This window comes from Jaculus jaculus, chromosome X, assembly GCF_020740685.1.
Source record: "Jaculus jaculus isolate mJacJac1 chromosome X, mJacJac1.mat.Y.cur, whole genome shotgun sequence".
NCBI lineage: Eukaryota > Metazoa > Chordata > Mammalia > Rodentia > Dipodidae > Jaculus > Jaculus jaculus.
The window spans coordinates 153,448,491-153,475,055 of NC_059125.1; the positions used below are offsets into that span (position 1 = coordinate 153,448,491).

Consider the following 26,565-nt stretch of genomic DNA (forward strand, 5'->3'; position numbering starts at 1 on the left):
TGTTGGGCGACGTTCAGGATTCAGCTAGATGTGAGCTTTGTGACGCACAACTTCAGGGAGCTGAAAGCGACCCTCAGGCGCCTGACCCGTCCCCTTCCGCTACCGCCATGGGAAGGGAAACATCTATCCCACGTGCCGGAAGCCAGCTGGCGTTGACAACTGCGCGCTACCACGCCTCCTGCCGCGCGGATTCTCTTTGCGTGTCCTCGCGAGACGAACTCGTCGAAATGGCCGCGACCAGTCAAGGTAAGGATGAGAGCGGGCGTGGATGGGCTCGCACTGAGCCGCGTGCCCGGGCTGTGTATGGCCCAGCGCCTGCATGTCTCTCCCGAGCGTCCCGGAGAATTTAAGAAGCTGAGGGGGTGAGAAGCGTTCCGGAATGTCGCCTTCGGCCCAGCAACTCCAGGAGCTGACTGACCAAGGTCATGCGCAGGCCTGGGGCTGAGCTGCCTGGGGATGTTAAGTCGGTGGCAAGCACCCCCAACCTTCTGGCGTTGCCGAAACCGCTGCATCCCGGAAACGTCCAGTCCGGTTCTTGGAAACTGCCTGGCTCCTTGACATTGACATGTTTATTCCTTTGGACATTAATCCCAAACGCCAGACAAGAGTCATTTTCGTTGGCGCCTTCCTAGCGGCGTTATTACTGGTTTTGAAAACAGTAGCAGAAATAGGGTGGTGCTTTGAGAATTCTGTTTTATTGGCCTCGTCCAAGTAAGTTTTCCTATAGTTCTCATTGTAACACAGTTCTCATTGGAACATTTGTTATACTTCTTACCCTATTTTACTTACAATAGGTTTAATTCATCTCTAGCTCACAGGAGCCAGTTGTTAAACTGAACCAGCATCAATAGTTCAATTATATAAACATACTGAATTATGTGAAAAGTATAGGCCATGAAGATTCCCAGCTCATCCCATCCCCGATATTTTTGCCTTTAAGTTTATATTAATAGTTTAAACATTTTTTTATCTGCACTTAATGTTAACCAATAAAGATAAGTTATATATTTCTTTTATCTATGTGGAAGAAATACCTTAGTGTGTGGGCTAACTGTCCATTTCTTCCCAACTCTGCTTTCAGTGATATCGCAATTCAGTACCCCACTCATGGTAAGTATACCAGAGAAATGGGTATGCACTAAATCCAATCCCCATGCAGCTGTTGAACAGTTGCTAAGCAGTAACTGAACGGTGACTAAAGAATTGGGATGTACAGTGTGACCATTATTTACATGTTCTCATTACTTAGACTATGCAGTTTTTTGTGTATTTTATTTATTTATTTGAGAGCGATTTTTTTTTTTGGTTTTTTTGAGGTAGGGTCTCACTCTGGGCCAGGCTGACCTGGAATTAACTCTGTCATCTCAGGGTAGCCTTGAACTCATGGCAATCCTCCTACCTCTGCCTCCCGAGTGCTGGGATTAAAGGCGTGCGCCACCACGCCCGGCTTAGTTTCACTGAATACTCTATTTTAGTTTTATACAGTAAGCATTTATTTATATTTACCAACCTGACTCATCATTCTTTTATGCCTTTCCTGACTTCTATCTAAGGTGACTTCTATTGTCTGCTTGAGTCACATTAGCATGTCTCTTGAATGTTCGTTACTTCTGTCTCATTCTTGGTAATCTTTTTCAGTGATATATACGTGCAACCTTCTTCTTTTTTTTTTTTTTTTCCTGAGATAGGTTCCCTATCTAACACAGGGTGACCTGGAACTCACTCTTTAGTCCTAGGCTAGCCTCAAACTCACAGTGATCCTCCTACCTCAGTCTTTAGAGTGCTGTGACTAAAGGTGAGGGCCACCATGCCTGGCTCTATATATGTAGCCTTTTGAGCATGTTTGGTTACTTTAGTATAGTGGACATCTCTGATTCTGCTTGTATTTTCTTTTCTTTTTAATTTCTTTTTCTTATATAGAGCTTTGCCTCTTTATAAAGGTAGTAATCATTTTTGAGTGTATGCCCAACATTGTGTGAGAAAGGATTGTAGACATTGAGTATCAGATGTGGGGTTATTTTGTGTGAAACAGCAATATCCTTGCATAATAAATGGCTTACATTTGTTCTCTCACTATGTTTCTAGGGAAGTAGTATATGTGAGGTGATTTTTCCACACAGAAGGGGATTAGACAGTTTGTTAGCTCTTTTTCCCTTCTTGGGCAAACATACTATAACCCTGCTTATAAAGTGGGGTTAATAAGTAGCACCTACCTTTAGTGTATTTAATTTGATATACATGTTTGTTACTTGGCATGTTACCTGGTAAGTTCGTAAGAGCTCAATGAAGCTTTGCCTGATTTCTTTATTATGGCTGGAGACCCACATAGTATAGAAAATTGGTTTGTAGTTGACCCTTGAAGAGGTGACTGAAAAAAACAATGTTTCATTTAGAATGCATTTATTAATCACTATGGTAGTTTTTCATGTTTTTGATTATTTTAAATATGAGAGCAAATTCCAGAGGACCAATTCTAGGTTTTTCAGGTATTTTCTTCTAACACAGATATTAGAACTTGTTAATTTTATTCTGATTTTCCAACATTGCAACTCTGAATTTCACAGTTCATTTAGTATTTAGAATAGAATATTTGTGAGTTCTGTTTTATAACTGTTTCTTTAAAAATTTCTAGCTAGGCCTAGTCGTGGATGTTTTTAATCTCCGCACAGTGGAGGCAGAGGTAGGAGGATTGCTTTGAGTTTGAGGCCAGCCTAGGACTATATAGTGAATTCTAGATCAGCCTGAGCTACAGTGAGACCTTACCTCACCTCTCCCTCCCCCTCCCCCAAAAATAAAGTATGGTAAAAAATTTCTTTAGTCAGTTAGGAATGGTAGTGGTTTATTATACAAGTGAATGAAAAGTAAATGTTTTCTGATAATCATAATTCTTATAGGAAACTTTGACAGAAGTTTTGAGGCACTGGATCTTGCAGAATTTGCCAAAAAGCAACCATGGTGGCGCAAGCTGTTTGGGCAAGAATCTGGGCCATCAGCTGAAAAGTATAGTGTGGCAACCCAGCTGTTAATTGGTGGCGTTACTGGATGGTAAGTGGTCCATTGTTTTTTGTGCACAATTTGGTAATGTCGTTATGGAAACCATCTCCTTTAATTAATGTAAACATACTGGCTTTGGTGAAATTGGTCACAATATTTAGTGAACCATCACGTTAAAGTACTATTCAGTACTTATACTTAGTATTTGCATGTCAGGCACTGTTTGAAGCATTTATATAGATGTCTGATTTCCTTCTGACAACTCTGAACTTGGTATCTATACATATTTTGTAGAAACTGAGGCTTATAAGATTTATCTTGCTCCAGGTCACATCACTAGTAAATGGTGAAATAAGAAGCTAGCCACTTGTTAGGTATGTTAGATGTCAACTTAATATAACAGTTTCATTGTTTCATTCCAGCCCTCATTTGTAATATGTTAAAATGTTGATAGCAAATTTAGTAAGTAAATATCCAATTCATTAGTCTCAGAAACTACATTTGAAGACTCTTACTGTGGGGCCAGAGAGATGGCTTAGTGGTTAAGCGCTTGCCTGTGAAGCCTAAGGACCCCTGTTCGAAGCTCAATTCCCCAGGACTCATGTAAGCCAGATGCACAAGGTGGCACATGCATCTGGAGGTCGTTTGCAGTAGCTGGATGCCCTGGTACGCCCATTCTCTCTCTCTCTCTGCCTCTTTCTCTGTTACTCTCAAATAAGTAAATAAAAATAAAAGAATATTACTGTGCAGTACAACACATATATAGAGAATAGTTAACTGTAAGGAATAGCTACCCCTGAGGTCAAAGAATATGGCTAACATTTTAGAAACTCTAAAAGTTGCTTTTGTACTTCTCTTTACAGATTTTGTTTGAGATAATGGTCTCACTCTAGCTCAGGCTGACCTGAAATTTACCTTGTAGTCTCAGGTTGGCCTCGAACTCACAGCAGTCCTCCTACCTCTGCCTTCTGAGTGCTGGGATTAAAGGCGTGCACCACCAAGCCCCACAGAGAGAGAAAGAGAGAATGGGTATATCAGGACTTCTAGCTGCTACAAATGAACTCTAGACACACCACTTTGTGCATCTGGCTTTATGTGGGTACTGGGGAATCAAACTCTGATCTTTGGGCTTTACAGGCAAACACCTTAACCACTGAGCTATCTTTCCAGCCCCATTCTTACAGTTTTAAATTATAGTTTACCTGCTTTTGAGTTCTAAATGCAGTCAGTATATATTCTTTTGAGTCTTGTAATTTTTTGATGTTTTCTATCTTTGTTTTTTATTTTTTTGGTTTTTCAAGGTAGGTCTCACTCTAGCCCAGGCCAACCTGGAATTCACTATGTAGTCTTAGGGTGGCCTTGAACTTACAGTGATCCTCCTACCTCTGTCTCCCACCTCTGCCTCCTGAGTGCTGGGATTAAAGGCATGTGCCACCACGCCCGGCTATGTTTTCTATCTTTGTGTTGTATGTAGCTGTTGTTGTTTTCATTATTATTTATATTTAGAATTACATTGTGGTATATTCATCCAGTTGATAATTTCCATTGGCCTTTTTCAGTTCCTTTTTTAAGATTTTATTTTTATTTATTTACAGAGAGAGAGAGAGGTGGGGGGAGGTCGCACCAAGCCTTCTAGCCACTGCAAAGGAACTCCAGACATATGCGCCCCCTTATGCATCTGGCTTACATAGGTCCTGGAGAATCAAACCTGGGTCCTTAGGCTTCACAGGCATGTGCCTTAACCAGTAATCCATCTCTCCAGCCCTTAGTTCTTTTTTAAAAAAAATAGTTTTATTTATTTATTTGAGAGAGAGGGAGACAGAGAGAATGGCCGCAACAGGGCCTCTAGCCACTGTAAACAAAGTCCAGATGCATGGGCCACCATGTGTACATCTGGCTAACATGGGTACTGGGGAATTGAACCTGGGTCCTTAGGCTTTGTAGGCAAGTGCCTTAACCACTAAGTCATCTCTCTAGTCCTTCAGTTCTGTTTTAAAAAATTATTTATTTGAGAGAGAGACAGAGAAAGAGGAAGACAGAGTGAGTGAGTATGGGCATGCCAGGGCTTCCTGCCTCTGCAGACAAACTGCAGATATATGTGCTACTAAGTTAGTGCATCTGACTTTATGTGGGTACTGGGGAGTTGAACCTGATCCACCGGGCTTTGCAAGCAAGTACCTTTAAGCGCTAAGCCATCTCTCTAGCCTCCTTTTTAGTTCTTTACTAATGCAAACAGTGCTGATACAACATTTGTGCACAAACTTCTTAGTGTGTATGTGCATACATTTATGTGCAGTTTGTATCTAGGGGTTGATAGGTCATGGAGTGTAAATATCTTCGGCTTCACTAGGAAGTTAGGCAGCTGTCCAAAAGTGGTTTTAACAGGTTAAGTTATCGGAAAGGACTAAGTATTCCTGTTGGTCTGTACTCTTGCCAGCAGTGGATGTTGCAAGACTGATAGCTTCTTGCCAGTCTGTACAGATAGTGGTTTCCCATTTTTCTCCTTGTTTATATTAACCTGAGTATTTCTAATGTTTTAAGTCAGATGTCTCCTATAAACTCATGAATTCTTGGTTCCCAGCTGATGGCAGTTTGGGAGATAAAGCCTTGCTGGAGGAGGTGTGTTGTTGAAGGTGGGCTTAGGGGTGGTATAACTAGGTCCCCCTTGATAGAGTTTGGCTCAACTCTCCTGCTTCTGTTTGCCACCTTCTATGGCAGAAGTGTCCCATCCTCTGCTCATGCCATAATTTCCCCTGCCGTCATGAAGCTTCCCCTAGAGACTGTAAGCAAAAAAAAAAAAAAAAAAAAAAAAAAACCCTTTCCTTCCATCAGCTGCTTTGGTCCAGTAACAAGAAGGTAACTATAGGGCTGGAGAGATGGCTTAGCGGTTAAGCGCTTGTCTGTGAAGCCTAAGAACCCTGGTTCGAGGCTCGGTTCTCCAGGACCCACGTTAGCCAGATGCACAAGAGGGCGCACGCATCTGGAGTTCCTTTGCAGTGGCTGGAGGCCCTGGTGTGCCCATTCTCTCTCTCTCTCTCTCTCTCTCTCTCTCTCTCTCTCTCTCTCTCTCTCTGCCTTGTTCTCTCTGTCCATTGCTCTCAAATAAATAAATAAAAATAAACAAAAAAAATTTTAAAAAGAAGGTAACTATAACAATAGGGATAAAATTGAAAACTTTTTTACATGTATTTTTGACTATTTGGATCTTTTATTAAATTCCATGCTGCATGCTATTTATATTTTCCTGTGAAGATGTCATTCTTTCTCATATTGAGTTTTAAGAGGTTTATTTTTTTTCTCTCTTTGAGACAAGGTCTCATATAACCAGGCTTTCCCAGAACTTGTGAATCTCCTGCTTCTGCCTCCCAAGTACTGGTATGTACCACCCCACCTGGCTGAATTTTTGGATATTCTAACTACTATAGATATTTTATCTCATTGTGCAGTCACAAATTCTGCCTTTTGTATTTAGTTTTTCATTTGTTTATAGTATAATTTGAACTGAAGACTTTCTTTTGAATATTGTCAGTCTTATCAGTCCTTACAGTGGGTATTATTTTCTTTCTTTTTATTTATTTAGCTATATTTTCATATTTTATTTTTTTTTTATTTGAGGGTGGGAGAGAATAAGCATACCGTGGACTCTAGCCACTGCATACGAACTTCAGACACATGTTCCACCACGTGCATCTGGCTTACATGGGTAATGGGGAATTGAACCTTGATTCTTAGACTTCACAGGCAAGTGCCTTAACCACTGAGCAATCTCTCCAGCTCTTGTCTTTTATCTTAAAGAATCTGTGCCTCTACCATGTTTCAGAACTTTTGTTGGCTTACCTTCATGTTTAGATTAATAACCCACTTAGAATTATTTTTAATGTGTGGTGGAATCTTTCAAATTTTTTTGTTTGTTTGAGGTGCAGTTTCACTCTAGCCCAGGTTGACCTGGAAGTTAATCTGTATTCTCAGGCTGGCCTCAAACTCACAGTGGCCCTCTTACTTCTGCCTCCTAAGTGCTGGGATTAAAGGTATGTTCCACCACACCTGGCTTCTTTCATTTTTTTTCCTCCATGTTCCAGTTATTTTTCCCATTTGTCCCAGCTTTACTGGAAAATTTATCTTCTTACTACTTTACTATTTGTATGTGTCTATATGTATCTACCATCTTGCTTTTCAGGAATGTCTTAGCTATTTATTTATTACTTTAATTACTGTTTGTGCTTGTCTGTGTGAGAAAGATGTATGTGATGCGTGCACATGTATATGGCCATACAGTGCTCCCTGCACAGGCTTTCACTGAGGTGCATTTGCTTGCAGTGACCAGAGCAGACGTCCCACTCCATTTTACTCTATCCACCCATCCATTTTTCTTTTTTATATATTTTTATTTATTTGCAAGCAGAGACACAGACAAAATGGGCTTGCCAAGGCCTCTTGCCACTTCAAATGAACTTCAGCTGCATATGCCACTTTGTGCATCTGGTTTTATATGGATACTGGGGAATCAAACCCAAGCCAGCATGCTTTGCAAGCAAGTGCCTTTAACTGCTGTGCTACCTCCTCATCCCTTCTTATTTGATCCTATTACTAGTCCTGGAGCTTGCTGCTTTTTCAGCGAATTCCAGCAATTCTTGGGTCTCTGATCCATGTGTGGACTAGGGTCACAGTTACGTCCAGCTGTTCATGTGGGTCCTGGGGATCAAACCCCAGAAGTCTTTCAGACTTCCTCAGGCTCTCATGCTTGCACAGAAAATGCTCTTAACTCCTGAGCCATCTCTCCAACCTGATTTACTTCATATATATAATTTCTCTCTCTCTCTCCCTCTCCCTCCCTCTCTCTCTCTCTCTCTCTCTCTCTCTTTATTTATGAATAAATAAACTGCCAGTGAACTCCAGCCACATGTGCCACCTTGTGCATCTGGTTTACGTGGGTCCTGGGGAATCAAATGCTTTGCAGGCAAACGCCTTAACTGCTAAGCCATCTCTCCAGCCCCTGATTTACTTTTATAAAAATAATTTGTTTATTGTGAAGAGAGAGAGAGAAAGAAAGGGAGGGAGGGACACAGGGATGGAGAGAATGGGCATACCAGAGCCTCTAGCTGCTGTAAACAAACTCTAGATGTATGTGCCACTTTGTGTATCTGACTCTAAGTGGGTTCTGGGGAATCAAATCCATTATGTTAGGCTTTGCAGGCAAGCTCTTTAACTGCTGAGCCATCTTTCTAACCCCTGGTTTATTTTATTATTATTATTATTTTTTTTTTTTTGGTTTTTCAAGGTAGGGACTTGCTTTAGCTCAGGCTGACCTGGAATTCATTATGAAGTTCAAGGGTGGCCTTGAACTCCTGGTGATTTTCCAACTTCTGCCTTCGGAGTGCTGGGATTAAAAGTATGCACCACCATACATGGCTCACTTTTCATTGACAACTTCCATACATATAGACAATATAAGATTATCATAATCTCCTCCTACCATCTTCCCACTTCCTCTTCCCAAATCCTCCTACACTGAGTCCCTTCTTTCTAACTAGTCTCTCTTCTATTTTGATGTCATTTTTTCCTACCCATTATGCAGGACTTGTGTAGGGAGTGACAGCTACTGTAAGATCTTGAATGCCATGGCCCCTTTGTGTGTGGAAGACAGTATTGCAAAGCACTCTTCCTCTTCTTTTGGCTCTTAAATTCTTTTTTTTTCTTTTTATTTGACAGTGACAGAGAAAGAGGCAGATAGAGAGAAATAGAGAGAATAGGCACATGAGGGCCTGCAGCCACTGCAAATGAACTCCAGATGTGTGCGCCCCTTTGTGCATCTGACTAACATGGGTCCTGGGGAAAGGAGCCTTGAACCAGGGTCCTTAGGCTTGGCTTCACAGGCAAGCACTTAACCGCTAAGCCATCTCTCCAGCCCAGCTCTTAAATTCTTTACACTACCTCTTCCATAATGGTCCCTGACCCTTGGATGGTATGACAGATATGTCTCACTTAGTACTGAACACTCCATCACTTAGTGCTGAATACTCCACTGTCACTTCTTAGTACTCTAGCCATTTTTTAAAGGTTTATATTTCCAGCTTTTAGTTGTTTTTTTTTAAGATTTTATTTATTTATTTAGAGAGTCAGGGAAGGTGAGAGAAAAAGAGAAAATGGGCATGCTGGGGCCTCCAGCTGCTGCAAATTGATTCCAGACACACGTGCCATCTTGTGCATCTGGTATACATGGGTCCTGGGGAATTGAACCTGAGTCCTTTGGACTTGTGGCCAAGCACCTTAACTGCTCAGCCATCTCTCCAGTCCCCCTTTGGCCATTTTTGAGTCACCCCAGGGGTCACCCCATTTGAAAAGAGAAGTTTCTCTAAACAAAAGTGAGTATAGCATTAACATATGGGCATAAACATAAGCATTTAGAGGGCTGTTTGATGGGTATAATATATCCATTTAGCCAGATTGCAGTAATAATTTCCCCCCTAGGGCTTATGACTTTTTCACTTATAGACTTTTGATTAGGTTTTCAGTACCAGGCAGGAATTCCTTCCTGTGAGGTGGGTCTCAGATCAACTATAGCACAGTTGGTTTTTCCCACGCTAGACTTGCCACCATTATACCAGTTGGTACAGCTGTAGAACTTGCACCTCAGCTCTAGCTTGATTTCTCAGTGACCTGAAGCTCAAGCATGTGGAGTCTTCAGCAGTAAGGTCTTACCATCTATTTCTATGGGCAACCAAGAGCCTGTAATGTTTTGGGCACATCAGGAACCTCCCTGGCCAATAACTTATGTAAAGGTATCCCACTTTCAGCACTGAAAGTTTCTTGTATCAATCTATGGTTCTGAGCCCAGTATTAACCACCCCCACAGGGTACTTCTGTCTTAACTCTTTAAAAAAATATTTTTTATTAATTTATTTGCCAGCAGATAGAGACAGAAATGAGAATGACAAAGAAAATGGGCATGCCAGGGCTTCTGGTCATTGCAAACAAACTCCAGATGCATGTGCCACTTTGTGCATCTGGCTTCATGTGGGTATTGGGTTGTTAGGCTTTGCAGGCAAGTGGCATAACTGCTGAGCCATTTCTCCAGCCCCCAAGCTCTGTTTTACCATATGTATTATTATCTCCTGAAGAAGTAGGTTTCCATAGGGCTAATTCATATGTAACATCTTTTAATTTTTAAAAAAAATTTTTATTTATTTATTTGAGAGCGACAGACACAGAGAGAAAGACAGATAGAGGGAGAGAGAGAGAATGGGCGCACCAGGGCTTCCAGCCTCTGCAAACGAACTCCAGACGCGTGCGCCCCCTTGTGCATCTGGCTAACGTGGGACCTGGGGAACCGAGCCTCGAACCGGGGTCCTTAGGCTTCACAGGCAAGCGCTTAACCGCTAAGCCATCTCTCCAGCCCACATCTTTTAATTTTAATTAATGGTCCTTCCACCATTCCTCATCTTCTCCATCCCCTCCCCTTAGAAGTTCATTCGTTTTGAAAATGTTTTTATTTACCTGTGAGGGGAGAGAGAGAATGAATATGAATGAAAATGAGTGATGGAGTAAATAAGTATATGTGTACCAGAGCCTCTTGCCACTACAAACAAACCTCATACACATGTGCCAGTTTGTGCATCTGGCTTTATGTGGATAGTGGGAAATTGAACCCCAGGCTGACAGCCATTGCAGTCAAGCCTGAACCATCTTCCCAACCCTCATTCTTTTCTTTGCTGAGTAGCTTTCCATTATTTGTATATACAACAGTTTGTGCTTTCACATTTTGTTTGTTTCTTTGTTCTGTGATGCTAAGGATTGAACTCAGGTCTTCAAGCTTGCTAAGCAAGGGCTCTACCACTGACATATATTCCCCAGCCCTATCCATTCCCTTTTGATGGATGTTTGGATTGTTTCAGCATTTTGGCTGTTATAATAAAACTGCTATCAATATTTGTGTTCAAAATTTTGTATGAACATAGACTTATTTATATTGGGAAAATACCTGGAATAGTAAGGCTAAGTCATACCATAGGTGAATATTTTAACTCTTCAATTAACTTCCAGTTACTTTTAAGTGCCAGTTCCATCTAATATCTCCATCAGCAATGTATGAGTTCCCATTTCTCCATATCCTCATTAACACTTGGATTCTTTTTTGTTTGTTTGTTTGTTTTTCCAAGGTAAGGTCTCATTCTAGCTCAGGCTGACCTGGAATTAATCCCAGCACTTGGGAGGCAGAGGTAGGAGGATTGCCACAAGTTTAACACTTGGAATATTTCTTATAATTTTTATTATAACTATCATTTATGATGTGAAATGATGTTTCACTGTGGTTTTAATTTTGATTTTTTTAATGATTAACGATGTGGAACATTTTCATGGGTTAATTTTTGCTGTATCTTGCATATTTTTTCCATCTCTGGTGATTTGTCCAGATCTTTTCCTCATATTTTCATTGGATTGTTAGTTTTCTCTCATTACTGACTTGTGAGTTTTTATTTATTTGAGAGAGAGATAAAAAGGCAGAGAGAGCAAGAAGGGGTGCACCAGGGCCTTCAGCCATTGCAGATGAACTCCAGACCCCTTGTGTGCATGTGTGACATTTTATGCGCTTGTATCATTGTGCGTCTGGCTTACGTGGGACCTGGAGATTTGGATGTGAGTTCTTAGGCTTTGCAGGCAAGCACCTTAACCACTAAGCTTATCTCTCCAGCCTGAGTTTTGTTTTAATCTTTTATGTGTTTATTTGCAAGGAGAGAGAGAGTGGGTGCTCCAGAGCCTCTAGGCACTGCAAAGAACTCTGGATGCATGTGCTACTTTGTGCATCTGGATAACATGAGTCCTGGGGAATAGAGCCTCAAACTGGGGTCATTAGGCTTCACAGGCAAGTGCTTAACCACTAAGCCATCTCTCCAGCCCCAGATGGCCTTAATTTTAAAGTGTAGTTCTTTCTTTTATACCTTCAGCTTTTGGTGTCCAGTCTGAGAATAGATTCCTAATTCAGGATAAACAACATTTTCTCTTAGCTTGTTTTGGTGGTGTTAGGGATTGAACTCAGGACTGCATGTATGCAAGACAAGCATTTTAACCACTGAGTTATATCCCTAGTTGTTATTTTTTAGGTGGTTTATAGATTTATATTTTACCTTTAGATTCCATGATTCATATTGATTTTTTTTGTGTATGTTTTGTTGCAGCCAGGTTCACATTGCTGGCAGAAAACACTCAACCAAGAGCAGCTTGTCAGAAAATAGGGTTTATTTTGACTTACAGACTCAAGGAGATGCTCCATGATGGCAGGGGAAAATGATGTCATGAACCATGGCCAGCATTGGATGGATGACAGCAACAGGAGAGTGGGCCAAACACTGGCAAGAGGAAGCTGGCTATAACATCCATAAGCCCCCCCCCCCCCAATAACAATACACTGTGTCCAGGAGGCTCCAATAGCTGGGGACCTAGCATTCAGAACACCTAAGTTTATGGGAGACACTTGAATCAAACCACCACATGGTTCAAACTAAGAACTAAAGTTAATTTTGGAGGCATAGAATATCTAATTGTGCTCACAAGATTTGTTGAAAAGACTTTTCTTCACTGAAATGTTTTTATGCCTGTATATAAAAAAATTGATGGCTGGAGAGATGGCTTAACATTTTTTTGCCTGTGTGGTGGTTTGATTTGGTTGTTCCTCATAAACTTATGTGAGCTGAATGCTAGGTCCCCAGCTGGTGGCAATTTGGGAATTAAAACCTCCTGGAGGCAGTGTATTATTGGGGGGGGGGGCTTGTGGGTGTTAGAGCCAGCTTCCTCTTGCCAGTGTTTGGCACACTCCTGTGGCTCTTGTCCATCTGATTTTGGCTAGGAGGTGATGTTCACCCTCTGTTCATGCCATCATTTTCCCCTGCAATCATGGAGCTTCCCCTCGAGTTTATAAGCTAAAATAACCCCCCCTTTTTTTTTTCACAAGCTGCTCTTGGTCGAGTGTTTTCTGTCAGCAGTGCAAACCTGACTGCAACACCTGCAATTCCAAAGGACTCAGGATCAATTTCCCAAGACCCACATAAGCCAGATGAACATGGTGGTGCATGTATCCGGAGTTCATTTGCAGTGGTTAGAGGCCCTGGCATGCCAATTCTCTCCCTCCCTCTCAAATAAATATATAAATATATTTTTTTAAAAAATCAGTTGAGCCAGGTGTGCTGCTACATGCCTTTAATTCTGCCACTTAGGAGTCAGAGGTAGGAGGATTACTATGAGTTTGAGGCTAGTCTGAGACTACATAGTAAATTCCACATCAATCTGGGGCTAGAGCAAGACTCTACCTCGAAAAACCAAAAAAAAAAAAAAAAAAAAAAGAGAGAGAGAAAAAAAAAAATTGCGTGCTGGAGAGAGAACTCAGCAGTTAAAGCTGCTTGCTTGCAAACTCTGATAGCCTGGGTTTGATTCCCCAGTACCCACATAGCTAGATGCACAAAGTGGTGCATGCATCTGGAGTTGTTTTGCAATGGTAAGAGATCCTGACATGCCCATTCTCTGACCATGTCATATTCAAGGCCTCTTTGTGCTATTAGATTGTTCTGTCTTGGTGCCCATATAACACTGTTATGATCTCTGTCAATTTATACTAAGTCTTGAAATTAGGTGGTAATAAATTGAAACATCATTCTTTTTTAAAAAATCTTTATTTATATATTTGCAAGCAGAGAGAGAAGAGAGACAGAGAAAATGGGTGCATCAGGGCTTCCAGCTGCTGCCAATGATTCCAGATGCATGCTTGTATTACATGCACCTCTTTGTGCATCTGGCTTTACATGGGCACTGGGGAATTGAACCCGGGCTTTGCAGGCAAGTGTTTTAACTGCTAAGCCATCTCTCCAGCCCCTGAAACAATATTCTTTATCATACACATCTATTTTTCTAGGTAATTAAAATTCCACATGAATTTTAAAATCAAGTTGTTGACAGTTTCTAGCAAAAGCTTAGTTAGATTTTGAGTGACCTGACATTGACCCCCAAACAGTTGTATTTTCCTCTATTTGTTTAAATTGTCTTGAATAGGATCAATATATCAATATATAACATCAGCATAGATCCCTGAATATTCATAGTTAGGATAGTAGTTCATGGTTTTCATGCTATTTTTAATTTTCATTTTCCTATTATTTTTTTGTATATAAAAATGCAATTTCCTAATGTCACTTATTAGATTGCAAAATTTGGGAGTCCTCAGTACATCCTCATGTTTAATATTCCTCTAGTAATGTTCACAGAACACAGCTGTTCTACTCAGGCTTACAACATTATTTACAAATGGTACAAATCAAAATCAGCTAAGATAAGTGCGGATGGGGGGTTCTATGCACGCAGTTTCCATCTGTTTCTTTTTGTAGAGTCTTAGTACTCAAAGTGGGTTTGTCCAAGGGTCTTATTCTAGCCTAGGCTGACCTGGAATTTACAGAGATCCTCATACTTTGGTCTCCAGAGTGCTAGGATTAAAGATATGCACCACCACTCCCACTCTCTTTTTGATTAGTATTCTTAGACTATTTTTATTTAAACTTGTTTTTCAAATTTTTATTTGACAAGCTTGATTTGGTAGTGCATGCCTGAATTCTTAGCATGAAGTAGCCTGAAGCAAGCTGGCCTGTAACTCAAAAAGCCAAAAAGAAGGAAAGAAAAAAATAAATGGAGAGGGGGAAGAAAAGAAAAAGAAAAAAAGTCAACTTAGGAGTTTTAGGCTACTTTCTCAAGACCACAAAATTAGTAAAGTGTTAAAGCCAAGATTTGATCTTCTTGTGTCATGACCCTTTCCTGGCTGGCCTTCTGTTTCTTTAGGTGGTAGAAAGGAGTTGGAATGTCTCAAGGTAAGTAAAATATGAACATTGTCAGAAATGCATGTTTGTGTGTATCTGACCGCCTGTCCACCTTGTCTGATGTTGGTTTGGTTTCTGTAGGTGCACTGGTTTCATATTCCAGAAAGTTGGAAAGTTGGCTGCAACAGCTGTGGGAGGTGGATTTTTTCTTCTTCAGGTCTGTATGTGAACTTTTAATAGATGTTTAGAGGTTTCATGTATCCATTAATGTATTGTGAGAAGTTGTAGTCCTAGACATATTACACTAAAATAGTTCATTCTTTTCTTTTTTGTGTACTATTTTTTTCCTAACCATCTGAATGAAATCTTATCAATTATTAGTCACATTTTATTTTTCTATTCATAAGGTGGGGACAGAAGTGCCAGTACTACATATTCTTTCTCATAGCTCCCTTAAGAACTACAGGAATGTCAAGCTAATATGATTTCAAGTGTAACACAGGTATCCTTGATAAAATTCATTCTCATATGCTAATATGCCCAGCTTTTACTTTGGAGACATTGAGCTCATTGTTTGTCCCATAGTTTATGTTTCAGCACCATAGACGTGAGTTCTCCAAGGCTAAAAGCAAGAAAAAGGGAACAGCTTCTTCACAAGTGAATGCTGATTATTTATTCCTGTGTATGAAATAAAGTTTAAAACTGCTTACTCTGACCTTCACTAATGTGTTGAAATGCAATTGACATTTTGTGTTGTTCTTTCAGACAGCCAACTTGCTACAGTATTTTATTTCTGAATTTTTAATTTTTTTTAATTTTTTGGTTTTTTGAGATAGAGTCTCCCTCTAGTTCAGGCTGACCTGGAATTCACTATATAGTTTCAAGGTGGCCTTGAACTGATGGTGATCCTCCTACCTCTGCCTCCCAAGTGCTAGGATTAAAGGTGTGTGCCACCACGCCTGGCTACCTAAATTCATTTTCTTTAAAAATATATTTTTTTATTTATTTGAAAGGAGCGAGAAGGTGGGTGTGCCAGGGCCTCTTACCACTGCAAATGAACTCTTGACACATGCACCTCTTTGTGCATCTGGCTTTACCTGGGTACTGGGAAATCGAATCCTGGCCTGATGGCTTTGCAAGCAAGTGCATTAGCTGCTTTGCCATCTCTCGAGTGCCCTAAATAATAATAATAATTATTATTATTAATTATTAATTAATTATTAATTAATAATAATAATTATTATTATTATTGTTATTATTTTTGGTTTTTCAAGGTAGGGTCTCGCTCTTGCCCAGGCTGACCTGGAATTCACTGTGTAATCTCAGGTTGGCTTCGAACTTTTTTTAAATTTTTTTATTTTTCGAGGTAGGGTCTCACTCTAGCTCTGGCTGACCTGGAATTCACTATGGAGTCTCAGGGTGGCCTTGAACTCACAGTGATACTCCTACTTCTGCCTCCCGAGTGCTGGGATTAAAGGCGTGTGCCACCACGCCCAGCTTTTTTTTTTTTTTTTTTTTGAGGTAGGGTTTCACTGTAGCTCTGGCTGATCTGGAATTCTCTATGTAGTTTCAGGGTGGACTCAAACTCACAGTGATCCTCCTACCTCTGCCTCCCAAGTGCTGGGATTAAAGGAATATGCCACCACACTCAGCTCTCATTTTTTAAAAAAAATATTTGAGAGATAGAGAGAGAATGGGTTGTTCTTTTATTTTGTTTTTGGCTTTTCGAGGAAGGGTTTTACTCTAGCTAAGGCTGACCTGGAATTCACTATGTAGTCTCAGGGTGGCCTTGAACTCACGACAATCCTCCTACCTCTGCCTCCCAAGTGCTGGGATTAAGGGAGTGTGTCACCACGCCCAGCTACACGCTAATTTTTTAAGTGTAGGAGTTTATTCTTTGGGATTCTTTATGTAGACAAAGATGTATTGAATGTGTGCAGTTTGACTTTTCTCTTTGCAGTTTAGACGTCTTACTTCCTTTTTTAAATTTGTTTTTGTTTTTTGCCCAAGGTAGGGTCTCAATGTAGCCCAGGCTGACCTGGAACTTACTCTGTAGTCCCAGGCTGGCCTTAAACTCACAATGACTCTCTTACCTCTGTCTCCTGAGTGCTGGGATGAAAGGTGTGCACCACCACCACTAGCCCTTCTTTACCTACTTACTGCACTATTGACAGCTTCACTTCTGGCACATTGTTGAAGAAGACAAGGGGGAGGACATAAACGTCTTTGCCTTGTTCCTAGCATTTGTCTTTCATCATTCATTTTAGGATTTTTTTGGTGGGGGGTAGTTTTTTGAGGTAGGATCTTGCTCTAGCCCAGGCTGACCTGGACCCTGGAATTCACTACGTCGTTTCAGGGTGGCCTTGAGTTTATGGCAGCCTCCTACCTCTGCCTCCCAAGTGTTGGGATTAAAGACATGTGCCACCACACTTGGAAGTTCTAGGAATTTTTAATAGTTCTTTTTTAAAAAGTGTTTTATTTATTTGTTAGAGAGCCACTGCAAACGAAATCCATATGCATGCACCACCTTGTGCCTCTGGCTTACATGGGTCCTGGAGAATCAAACTGGGATCCTTTGGCTTTGCAGGCAAATGCCTTAACTGCTAAGCCATCTCTCCAGCCTCTATTCTTATTTTAATGAGAATTTTATCATGAATATGTGTAATGTTGTGTTATATATTTTATGAGTTCTACTGGAAGATGGTACTATAGGAAAAGCTCTGGTTTATACTCAAGTAAGAGTACATAGCTGCCAATTTTCTCCATATCTTCACCAACACAGATTACTGAAAATCTTAAATTTATCCAGTGTGATAAACTGATAATGGTGCATTATTTTAATTTGCATTTCTTAAATAAATTGTAAAGTATAACTTTTTTCCCTTTCTTGGCCACTTATTCTGTTAATGCCTTTAGTCATTTTAAGTTTTGTCTTGTCCTGTCCTGTCCTTTCCTTTCCTTTCTGTTCTTTTCTTTACTAACCTATTTTAGAATTTACTTTTATGAGTATTTGTTTTGTTTTGTATTTTTGAGGTATGGTCTCACTCTAGCCCAGGCTGACCTGAAATTCACTATGTAGTCTCAGGGTGGTCTCAAACTCAAGGTGATCCTTCTACCTCTGCCCTCTGAGTGCTGGGATTAAAGGCATGCACCACCATGCCTGGCTCAAGTGTTAGTTTTTATTTATGATATATGTTTCAGATATTTTCTCCAGCCTGTTTGAATAACCAGTTGGTTGTTGGTATCATTAAATAAAGACTAAAAGGAAGTGCAATTGCAAGAGGAGACTCTAGAAAGGTGAAGACTTTTAAGTTTTAGATATAACTTATGAAATATTTGGTAGAGAAAAGTGGTATAGATAGGGAGTTGATTGGTGGGTTATAATAATTTCTCTATTCCATGGATAACAGTAATCCATCAGAAAACTATATAGTTGAATCAGTTTTGTTCTTGATAAAATTCAAAATTCCTTGATAACATTGTTTATATTGTGTTGCAGTCAGGTTCGCATTGCTGTAGACATCACCAAACCAAGAGCAGCTTGTGGGAAAAAAATAGATTTATTTTGGATTACAGTCTTAAGGGGGAAGCTCCATGATGACAGGGGAAAACGATGACATGAACAGAGGGTGGATATCATCACCCCGTCACCAACATCAAGTGGAAAACAGCAATAGGAGAGTGTGCCAAACACTGGCATGGGGAAACTAGCTGTCATACCCATAAGCGCGCCCCCAACAATACACCGCCTTCAGGAGGCTTTACTTTCTAATTGCCACCAGCTGGGGAGACTAGCACCAGAATACCCAAGTTTATGGGAGACATCTGAATCAAACCACCCCACATTGAACTTCCCTATTTTTTTCACGTTACTACATTTTTCTTTTTTGTTGTTTTGTTTTTGAGGTAAGGTCTCACTCTAGCCTAGGTTGACCTGAAACTCACTCTGTACTTCCAGACTGGCTTCAGATTCATAGTGATCCTCCTACTTCTGCCTCTTGAGTGCTGAGATTAAAGGTGGACATCACCATGTGTGGCTGCCATGTTTTATTTTAAAGTAATTTAATTTTTTTTAAAGGATGGGTATAATTATAAATAAATTTAAAGAATTGCCAATAGTTGAGGACAATAATTTATTTCTAGTGCCAAGCATAAAAACTTGTATATAGGGTAGTTGTATTGACTGAATTATCATCAAAGGACTAGTTAGCAGATTTGTCCAAAAATGGAAAATCAGAAGGGTTTTGATTACCTACTTCATGATTTATCATGACAAAAAGAAACAGCATACCCTGTTTCTCTCAATTCTTTTTATCATTGTTAATGAAATTGTAGATTGCGAACCATACTGGGTACATTAAAGTTGACTGGCAACGAGTAGAAAAGGACATGAAAAAAGCTAAAGAACAGTTGAAGATTCGTAAGAACAACCAAATACCAACTGAAGTCAAAAGCAAAGCTGAGGAGGTAAGACTTGTTTTTGTTTCACATGCAGTATGTGAAAACTGCAGACAATTTGGCATAGGTGGGGTTGGGGAGATGGATCAGTAGACCAAGTGCTTGCTGCAAAAGCCTAAGGGCCTGATTTTGCATAGATAGCTATCATGTAAAATGCCAGGTGTGGTGGTATATGTCTGTAATTACACTTTTGCTGAGAGGTAGAGACAGGGAATCCTGGGAATCACTGGCTAGTTAGTCTAGCTGAATCAGTAATTCTAGATATAGCAAAAGATCTTGTTTCAAATAATGAGGTGGATTAGCTGACTATGGTGCTGCACACCTTTAATTCCAGTAGTTGGTGAGGCAGAGATAGGAGGATTGCTGTGAGTTCAATGCCAGCCTAGGACTACAGAGTGAGTCCCAGGTCATCCTGGGCTAGAGAGAGACCCCACCTTCTTAATGACAACAACAGTACAACAACAACAACATCAAAGAATAAGGTGGATAGCAATTGAAATAGACACCTGACTTTAACCTCTGGCCTCCACCTACATGCATACACATGTGCACATGCACATATATGAGCACGCAAACCACACACTCATACAGACACAAAAATATCCAGGATAGGGCTGGAGAGATTGCTTAGCGGTTAAGCACTTGCCTGTGAAGCCTAAGGACCCCGGTTCGAGGCTCGGTTCCCCAGGTCCCACGTTAGCCAGATGCACAAGGGGGTGCACGCGTCTGGAGTTCGTTTGCAGAGGCTGGAAGCCCTGGCGCGCCCATTCTCTCTCTCTCTCTCTCTCTCTCTCTCTCTCTCTCTCTCTCTCTCTCTATCTGTCTTTCTCTCTGTGTCTGTCACTCTCAAATAAATAAACAAAAAATATTAAAAAAAAATACCCAGGATAGCATATACATGCCAATGTCTAGGCAGTGTAAGGATTACAAAAGATTACAAAACTTACAAGGATTAAATATTATAAAGAATTTAGAGTAATGAGACAAAAGGCATATTGTACAGTCCTTAGTTGGAATATCTTCATTATAGAAACATTTAAAAAACTTATTTATTTAGGTCCAGAGAGATGGCTCAGCAGTTAAGGCAATTGCCTGCAAAGCTTAATGACCTGGATTGGATTCCCCAGTACCCACATAACTCCATATGCACAAAGTGGTGTGTGTATTTGGAGTTTGTTTTCAGTGACTGAAGGCCCTGGAGCATCCATTATCCCTCTCTGTCTCTTCTCTTTGTCTCTCTGTCTCTCTCTCTCTCTATGTAAATAAATGAATAAAAGGTTTATTAAGTTTATTGTTTATTTATTTATGAGAGAAAAAGAGAATGGGAATGTCAGGGCTTTGTGTAGCTGCAAACCATCTCTATGTGCCACTTTGTGAATCTGTCCTTATGTGAGTACTGGGGAATCCATTCCAGGCCATCAGGATTTGCAAGCAAGTACCTTTAACCAATAAGCCATTTCTCCAGCCTTTCAAGCAGTTTTGTTTTGTTTTCCAAGGTAGGGTTTTGTTCTAGCCCAAGCTGGTATATAATTCACTATGTAGTCTCAGATTGGCCTCAAACTCATGGCAATCCTCCTACCTCTGCCTCCCGAGAGATGGGATTAAAGTCTTGCACCACAATGCCCAGCTATCAAGCAGTTTTTGTTTTGTTTTGTTTTTGAAGCAAACCCAACATACTGGCCTTTTTATGGTGGGGGGGGGGAGAGAATTGGCTCCCCAGGGCTTCTAGCCACTACAGACCAACTCCAGATGCATGCACCACCTTTTGTATCTGGCTTTATGTGGGTACTGAGAAATCAAACCCAGGTTGTTAGGCTTTACAGGCAATCACCTTAAGTATTAGGCCAACTCTCCAGCCCTGGCCTTGAACTCTTGAGCCTCCTCAACTTTCTTAGCGCTGTGATTATAGGCATGCACCACCACACCCAGCTCAGCTAATGGAGCCTTTTTTTTTTTTAAGTTGATAATTGAAATATTTGGTGACCTTTGTCAGTGAGTGATACTAAAAATGTATAGATAATCATTATATATAACCTGTTCTTGTAGGAATAGGGGTACCACAGTGTGTGGCATGTATGGCTAATGTGATTATTTGAGGTAAATTTTACCACCATGCCTGCTTATCTCTGAAATATTCATACTCTGCTTGTCCTATAAATGACTAATATTAATGTCTAGGTCAGAGGTTGACAGACTTTTTTCTGAAGATTGTCAGAGGTAAATAACTTAGAGTTTTGTTGGCTATGGTCTCTGTCACACCTACTGAACTCCCCCATGTAGAGTGAAAATAGCCACAGATGATATATGTAAGTATGGTTACATTGCAATAAAGCTTTATTTAGATTTAGCTCATCTGCAGCAATTTGTGAGATTCATGGGAGCAACGGGATAGAATGCAGAGTGCAGATGAATGGCATTGGGTACTTTGAGGCCCATGAAGTATTCTGTATTTGGTCACTCTGTTACAGCAGTAACAAATAGAATGAGAAGTAGTAGATGAGATATTATCTCTTATCCTGAGATTTCCTTCTGAAAAATTTGAATAATGATAGCAATTAAAAGGTTAAACCCATAGGGGCCCCCAAAAAGGAAAGGAATGGACACTTATTATTAATTTTATTTTTTTATTAACAATTTCCATAATTGTAAAAAATGTCCCATGGTAATGCCCTCCCTCCCCCTACTTTCTCCCTTGAAACTCCATTCACCATCATATCCCCCCCCTCAATCAGTCTCTCTTTTATTTTGATATGTTATATTATGATGGTCTTACGTAGGTAGTGCCAGGCACTGAGAGGTCATGGGTATCTGGGCCATTCTGTGTCTGGGGGGAGCACATTGTAAGGAGTCCTACCCTGCCTTTGGCTCTTACATACTTTCTTCCACCTCTTCTGCAATAGACCCTTGGAAGGTGTGATAGAGATATTGCAGTGCTGAGCACTCCTGTCACTCTTTCCAGCACCATGATGCCTTCTAAGTCATCCCAAGGTCACTGCCATCTGAAAAGAGAAGGTTCTCTACCAAAAGTGAGAGTAGTATTAATATATGGGTATGAACATTAAGAGAAGTACTTACTGGGCAGTTTGATAAGCATAGTATTGTTTTTCAATTTTAATTTTATTTTTTTTCTTTTCACAATTTTTATTAACATTTTTCCATGATTATAAAAAATATCCCATGGTAATACCCTCTCCCCCACACTTTCCCCTTTGAAATTCCATTCTCCATCATATTACCTCCCCATCTCAATCATTGTACTTACATATATACAATACCAACCTATTAAGTACCCTCCTCCCTTCCTTTCTCTTCCCTTTATATCTCCTTTTTAACTTACTGGCCTCTGCTGCTGAGTTTTTTCCTTCTCACGCAGAAGCCCAATCATCTGCAGCTAGGATCCACATATGAGGGAGAACATGTGGCGCTTGGCTTTCTGGGCCTGGGTTACCTCACTTAGTATAATCCTTTCCAGATCCATCAATTTTTCTGCAAATTTCATAACTTCATTTTTCTTTACCGCTGAGTAGAACTCCATTGTATAAATGTGCCACATCTTCATTATCCACTCATCAGTTGAGGGACATCTAGGCGATAAGCATAGTATTTACATTTAGCTAGACAGCAACGTACATTACACCCTTAGGGCTCATGACTACCCCTGTTTTAAGTTTTCAGTATTGGGGATGTATTCCCTCCCATGGAGCAGGCTTCCAGTCCAATTAGAGGGCAGTTGGTTTCCACCATGACAGATGTGCCACTGTTACACCTGTTGGCTCATTTGGCCTGGCTGGCAAAATATATGACTTGCAGGAACATTATTAGATATGAAATGTCAGTAAATTCTGGAGTTTAGAAAGTAAGGAATTACAGCATTGATTTTTTTTTTTCTCCCTCGTGGTAGATAGCCAAAGATAGTATTTCATTTAAGTGTGGAATTTCTGAAGAGTTAAGGGCATGAGTGGAAATGAGGCAAGGGGACTTAGATATAGTGGGAGTGAGCAGACTCTGGGCCTTGCAGACTAGTACAGGAAGGTGGCCTGGCAGTGTGATGGGGAATGTCAGGATGTGAATGTTTTACTTGGTTGGTAAATACACTCACTGTTCTTATTCAAGAAATGATTAGGCTAGGATGTTGAATGCATTATGCATATGAACACTGAATTTTTTGCATGTGTATGTGTGTGTGGTATGCATGCATATGAATAGGTGTTTGTGTGGGTGCATGTGTGTGGGGTGTAAAGAGGCCAGAGGAAAACCTCAATCTTATCCTCAACAACGCTGCCTGAAAAAATGGCCTGGATATTCATGGCCTCACAGTTCCTGATACTACCTGCATAAGACCATCATAAGAGGAGGAAAAGATCAAGACATCAAAAGTAAATGAGAGACTGATTGCGATGGGGAGAGGGTATGATGAAGAGTGGAGTTTCAAAGGGATAAGTGGGGGGAGGGAAGGTATCACCATGGGGTATTTTTTATAATCATGGAAGTTGTTAATAAAAAAATTAAAAATTTAAAGAAAAGAACACTGTCTGCCTGTTTTGGGACAGAGTGTCTCATTGGAGTGGAACTCACTATTTAAGCTAGACAGGCTGGGCAGTGCAATCCACTTGTAAGTATTTTACTGACTAAGTTATCACTCCAAGAGTGAATAATTACTTTCTTTTTTTTTTGTTTTGGTTTTTTGAGGTAGGGTCTTACTCTAGCTCAGGCTGACCTGAAATTCACTCTGTAGTCTCAGGGTGGCCTCAAATTCACAGCAATCCTCCTACCTCTGCCTCCCGAGTGCTGGGATTAAAGACATGCGCCACCATGTCTAGCTTGACTAATTACTTTCTAAGTGAAGTGGTCTGGAGATTGACAGAGCATAGTCAAAGGAGTTATACAATATGCCTGAGAGTGTACTCTGAGCATCAGATGAACAGGAACTTTTACAGGAAGGTAAAGGGAGATGGAAGCTTTGGAATTTAAGGAAATAAGGCCTGTAGTCATCAGGAATAGAAATTCACTATATTAACATCCTTAGCAGTATAATTCATTGTGCTAAAACTTCTGTTTTCAGGTTGTATCATTTGTAAAGAAGAATGTTCTAGTGACTGGAGGATTTTTTGGAGGCTTTCTGCTCGGCATGGCATCCTAAGGAGTACAACAACTTCAGTTCCATTGTCCTGGTTTTTCCTACCAACAGCCTCTACACTCCATTGTAGGACAATGAGACTCTCCTCTTCCTCCTCTTCTCCCGTGCCTTGCTCCCTGTTATGGCAAATCCAAATGGCTTCTATAGGCATCTGCTGGTACAAGTTAATACAGGTCCTCTCATGAGTTTGACGGTAATGGAAGAGACAACTGATGTTAAGTTGTCCTCCCAGTTATACTTCTAAGTTAGTCTGTCAGTCACCACAAATGTTCCTATGTTTCCCATATGTAAGATTCTGTTCCAAGTTGTTGATTTGGAAAAGAATCACAGTTACCTTATTATGTGCTACATCAAGACAAACTGAATACATTTGCCTTTAAGCATGAAATAGTTTGTATTTTTGTGTGTTTTCTGTTTTACTTGATCTTTTAAAGGCATACTTGCTATAATTATCCTGTCAAAATGGGAGCATAAGTACTATAACTGAAGAAATTGAAGATGAAATGTACTTGTGCTAAGGTTCTATGATGTCCTATAGGGATTGTATTTGGTAGGAGGGTTTTTATACTACAGATACATTGTTGGATGGCCAGATGAATCATCTAGGGGCATTCAGATACTATTCAAGAATGCTTTCCACCATACCAGATAATGCATCTCACAGCTGTCTTTAAGTGATTTAAGTACTAGAAAGAAAAAAAAAACTGTTACTTATTTCTTAGAAAAGGTTTTATGCTTTGAAATGTGAGGTAGTCTTCATATCTATCAAGGCATTAGGGGCAGCAATATTCCTCTGTAGTAATTGTTTTTCTATATGTAGTTAATATGGAATACAACATTGAAGCCAGAATTTTAGAGATGTACCTGGCTTCAGAATTTGAGTTAGCACATGTGAAATAAATTATTTCCAGCAAGTGCAACCTGCTGTCTCATGATTGATCCTCAACCCCCAGAGTTATTTTTTAATAAGTTTACGCATACTTAAAACATTTTGCTGTAATGTTCACAACTCCAGCTAGAGTTTTTGTTGTTTGTTTGTTGTGGTTTGTTGAGGTAGGGTCTTGCTCTAGCCCAGTCTAAGGCTGTTCTTGAACTCACAGTGATCCTCCTACCTTGGCCTCCCAAGTGCTAGGAATAGTGGTGTGAGCCACCACTCCTGGTTCAACTCTTAATTAGAAAATCGACTTCCAGAGGATAAGGATTTTGGCTTCATGGTACCCACAAGCCTAGCACTTAATTGGTTCTGAGTATGTATTTAATATATTCATACATATAAGTATTTATAAATTTATATATGAATAAATATTCATCAGTTGGGTATGGCCTTGCCCATCTTTAATCCCAGCACTTGGGAGACATAGGTAGGATTGCTGTGAGTTCAAGGCCAGCCTGAGACTACAGAGTGAGATCCAGGTCAGCCTGAGTGGGAGTAAGAGCCTACCTCAAGCAAACTTAAAAAAATTATTCATGAACTTGTATAAAGAAACCTCCCTGGTAAAGGAATTCTTAAATTTGTTAATAACCCATGTGTGATAGTGTGTTTTTGTCATACATTAAAGATGTTTGCCTTATCTTGAGAATGATATATTGAATTTGAAAATTAAAACTTTAAGTGGATATATAAAACCTTGTAAGATTCACTTATTTGCATTTCCTCATTACAGTTTGGTCTTTTAAGGCAGCATAGGTTATTTTGCTTATACTGTTAATCAACCCTTTATCATGATATAAGCTTCTTTGGTATATATTTTCTACAAAAACATAAAAATCAGTTTTTGCTTCTTTATAGGAATATAAAAATAGAGAATATAGCACAGATTTTCCATAGTGTCCATTGCTCACCTATGTCAGTTAAGAAGTTATACATTTTTTATCAATTACTGTGAAATAACAAAGAATCATTTTATTATATTTTAATATGCATTTGTTGCCTAAAGGTAAGTACTCTTAAATCATAAACACAGTACCTTATTAACCTACCAAAAATGAACAATAATTTTTTAACAAATACCTAGTCAGTGTTCCAATGTCCAACATTTCCTTACCTCAAGCATTTTACATTTAAATATTTTATTTTTATTTATTTATTTGGGTGGGGGAGAATGGGTGTGCCAGGGCCTTTAGCCATTGCAAACAAAAAAAAAAAAACCTGGGTATGTAGGCTTCATAAGCAAATGTCTTCAC

At 40.0% G+C, this 26,565-nt stretch overlaps 1 protein-coding gene across 3 annotated transcripts; it reads left to right on the plus strand.

Moving 5' to 3' along the window:
- The first annotated feature begins 37 nt into the window (after positions 1–37).
- Fundc2 (FUN14 domain containing 2) lies at positions 38–26,007 on the plus strand. Of its 3 annotated transcripts, none has more exons than XM_045140840.1 (6): positions 271–711; positions 1,082–1,110; positions 2,895–3,045; positions 14,928–15,003; positions 19,122–19,253; positions 24,307–26,007. In XM_045140840.1, exons 1-6 carry the CDS (start codon positions 566–568, stop codon positions 24,382–24,384), a joined length of 612 nt encoding a protein of 203 aa, XP_044996775.1. In that variant the 5' UTR covers positions 271–565; the 3' UTR covers positions 24,385–26,007. The 3 variants fall into 3 exon arrangements, with proteins under 3 accessions (XP_004672718.1, XP_044996775.1, XP_044996776.1); XM_045140841.1 differs by having other exon boundaries at positions 297–362; XM_004672661.3 differs by lacking the exons at positions 271–711; positions 1,082–1,110 and adding an exon at positions 38–246.
- The last annotated feature ends 558 nt before the right edge of the window (positions 26,008–26,565 follow it).